This window comes from Lolium perenne, chromosome 4, assembly GCF_019359855.2.
Source record: "Lolium perenne isolate Kyuss_39 chromosome 4, Kyuss_2.0, whole genome shotgun sequence".
NCBI lineage: Eukaryota > Viridiplantae > Streptophyta > Magnoliopsida > Poales > Poaceae > Lolium > Lolium perenne.
The window spans coordinates 189,871,226-189,874,542 of NC_067247.2; the positions used below are offsets into that span (position 1 = coordinate 189,871,226).

The 3,317-nt window shown below is 46.6% G+C and overlaps 1 protein-coding gene across 1 annotated transcript; it reads right to left on the reverse strand.

Moving 5' to 3' along the window:
- Nucleotides 1-2,126: 2,126 nt before the first annotated feature.
- Nucleotides 2,127-2,702, reverse strand: LOC139839234 (BTB/POZ and MATH domain-containing protein 3-like). The gene has a single exon (XM_071829284.1). The coding sequence runs from the start codon at nucleotides 2,700-2,702 to the stop codon at nucleotides 2,127-2,129; it is 576 nt and encodes a 191-aa protein (XP_071685385.1).
- Between the last annotated feature and the right edge of the window lie 615 nt (nucleotides 2,703-3,317).

Consider the following 3,317-nt stretch of genomic DNA (forward strand, 5'->3'; position numbering starts at 1 on the left):
ACATTTCATTTTTTTGAGCTGAGAATAACATTTTTAGTACCAACGTGAAGCTAGAGGAGCCAAAGACCACTATTTACATAGTGGAGTCCCTCCACCACTGTCAAAGGCGACAGCTGCAGCGCTAGTCTAGAAAAGCGGCCTGTTGCATCGTGTGTGCAGAGTGGTGCCCACGTCATGTGTATAAAGCACTCTACACCGCACCTGATTTGTGGACCGTTTGATGCGTATCTAACGGTAGCCGGAACGACCGATCCGCATGCGGGAATCCGTCGACCGGCGGCTAGCACGCCCCTATGATTATGTGTCCTCCCCCACCTTCACACAACAGCATGTTCGCTCCCATTATCCACCCTCTCAAGCGCAAATCTGGTTGTACAAAAAAATGCTAGGGTTCGGGGCATCCATGCATACATGCCATGTGAGATCACCAACACGCGTCCTATATCTAAAAAGCGGTATTGGAGTTGCCATTGGCGGAAAGCACGCGACTTAGCACCGGTTTACTAGATCAATTACCGGGTAATTCTGAAATTAATTAAAAGCAAAGAGATAATTCACATCTTACACGTCACAAAAATTATTCTCAAAATTCGATTCACAACTTCATAAGCAAAAAAAGACGGATAAATATTCGACGGATGTATTCAAATACAAGTATGGACTACACAGTATCACGCTATATGAAATCAAAGATCACAAGTATATTTTCTTATCCTGTTTCTAAGGAAGGCGTCACGTCCAAAATTCTTTCAAGTATCTCCCCAGACGAGACTCCGTGTTGGTCTGGAGCACAACAACGTCGCACCGGATGTGGAGGCGGTCGTCGTCCATGTGGTGCTGCCAGGGCCGGTCCTAGGGGGTGGGCAGGGTGTGCGGCCGCCCAGGGCCCAAAAAATCTGGGGGGCCCATCCCAGGTATATGTATACGTATATACATTGCTAGGCCAGCTGAAAGAAAAGCCTGTGGGCTGCTTGTTGGACATTGACGTGAACTAATGGAGCTTCAGTCCTTGACGTAACTGACTAAAACTTAACACGAGGAACTCTCGATCGGCTGATCTAGGGAGTAGTTTGTTTTTCCCATCGTATTCCATGCCGATCCCAGTTCCAAGATGAGTAGACGACCCGAAAGTAGTTCACAACCATTTCTCCTCCTCATCTGGAGGGATTAATCAATCTTGAACAACCCTCGATCTTGAATTCCTCATCAATCTAGTGTCCTCTTTGGCTCTTCTAGCGGTCATGCAACCTGCAAGCCCACCATCGATGGATCCACCACCAGCGAGGCAACGAGCGGCCCACCGTGCACACAGCATAGTCGGCTGTCCGACTGATCAGCGATCCCCATCGTCGTTCGCCGCCGCCGCCGGTAACAGTTCACGACTGTCCACTAAAAATACTTTTCTATTTTGAAGTAATTTTTCTCTAATTCTGAATTTTTTATGGTCAGTTCATAGACTCGTGGTCTCGTCGATTTGGTGAGAACAATGTAAGTGGCTCTCTAAGAATGTAGTTGATTCATCTGATGCACACGCACCTGATCCCTCTACCATAAAAACATATTTCCAAGTGTTAAAAAAATTTGACAAAAAATTTACATGTACATCTCCATAATATATGTGTATTCGTCAAGTTTCACGAAAAAATGATATTTTTTGTAGTCTAAGCGAAAAAGAGAAAATTTATCTTGTGACAAGTCTTTGTTTCAGCACCAAATTTTGTCTTTTTTACACACGTCACATGATATGTCGATTTTTCATGAAACGACTTTGTGAGCGCATAGCACATGAAGATGTACGTCCGAAATTTTTGTTTCAATTTTTTTGACATTTTAAAATGTGTCTAACATGTATTTCAAAATAAAGGGAGCATATGCTCCCATATGCTCCCATGTGCCAAAACATCACTCCCAACAACTGGTTTATACTTCTGATACTTATGATGCAAGAAAATTTTAAGGTAATATATATAAATTATTAGATATGGTGTTATCTTTGGATGTATTTAAATGTTATTGACAACATATTTTTTACGTATATATTGATTATTGCCCTCCGATCCATATTACTTGATGCTAAAATGGATGTATCTACAACAAAAATGTGTCTAGATACATCTATATTAGTATCAAGTAATATGGATCGGATGGAGTATCATAGTGTCTATGTTAAGGGCCTCGAGTTTTAGTCTCGCCCAGGGCCCCAAAAACCTTAGGACCGGCGCTGGGTGCTGCACCCACCTGGAGAGCTCTTCCTTGTCGACGAAGTCGCCGGTGTAACTAAAGTACATACTATAGCCCCAGCCCAGCTTCGGCAGCCCGCGCCCAGCCAGATCTTCTGGCTGGATGTGCCGGGTGAACGCCGGCGCCCCCGCACGATCGACTATGCTCACCTGGGACGCAGCGGCCACCACGCCGGAGGAATCCTTCCCAGTTGCCCTGAGGCCGACGCCGACGAAGCGGCTCTTCTTGTCGATGCCTTTGGGGTAGTAGGAGACCTGCCAGTCGAGGCCGCCGATGTGGAACTTGTTGGACTCGACGGCGCCATCGCTGGGAAACATCCTATGGAGGAGCTTGTAGCCATCGATCTGGAATAGGTGGGATCCGGTGATCGGCCGTGCGCGGACGGAGGAGAAGGAGCCCGCCGCGCGCCGGAAGGCGGTTCGGAGGGCCGGCAGCATCAGCTCGGTGCCGGCGGCAGACATTGTATCTAGAGAAAACTATGTAGGTCAAATCTACTCGGAGACACTGCCGTTTATTACTGAAACTAGATTTTAAAGTGCGCCTTGGCGCACGATCCCGTAGAATTCGTGTATATGTGTGTAAGGTGATAAATTTTCTCTTAGGTCTTATAAAACACAATGAACCACGGAAATTACAATAGAATAACAAATGTTGTATAATATACCATATATAGCAACTAACAACACGAGTTAGTTAGGTTTCAATCTTGGCCACCCGCACAATTGGATTTTGTTGTTCTGAGCTTGTTTGACGGGAAGGGGAGGCGACAACCAGAATAGGTCTCCAGTGATGTGGTGGCGTCGGGTCTAGCTCGTCCTCTTTCTGGCCTTTTTTCCGTACATCTCCCTACGATTACCCTCCATGCAAGATGTTTTCTCAGTGTCGATGTTGGTGGTCGGCCATTTTGTGGCCAAGGTTATGATGTCAGCGAGGGTGTTGTAATGTTTTCCTCGTCCGACGCTCCCACCCAAACCCAACCCATAGGGGGCAAGTGGGGGCGTCGGTAGGAGTTGGAAACGTCGTGGGCTAGCGTTGTCGGCGAGACAACCCCAAAAAAGCCCCACTACGGCTTTTTT

Bases quoted from the DNA above. Each gene is read 5' to 3' on its own strand.
- LOC139839234 (XM_071829284.1), bottom strand. From the start codon at position 2,702: ATGTCTGCCGCCGGCACCGAGCTGATGCTGCCGGCCCTCCGAACCGCC.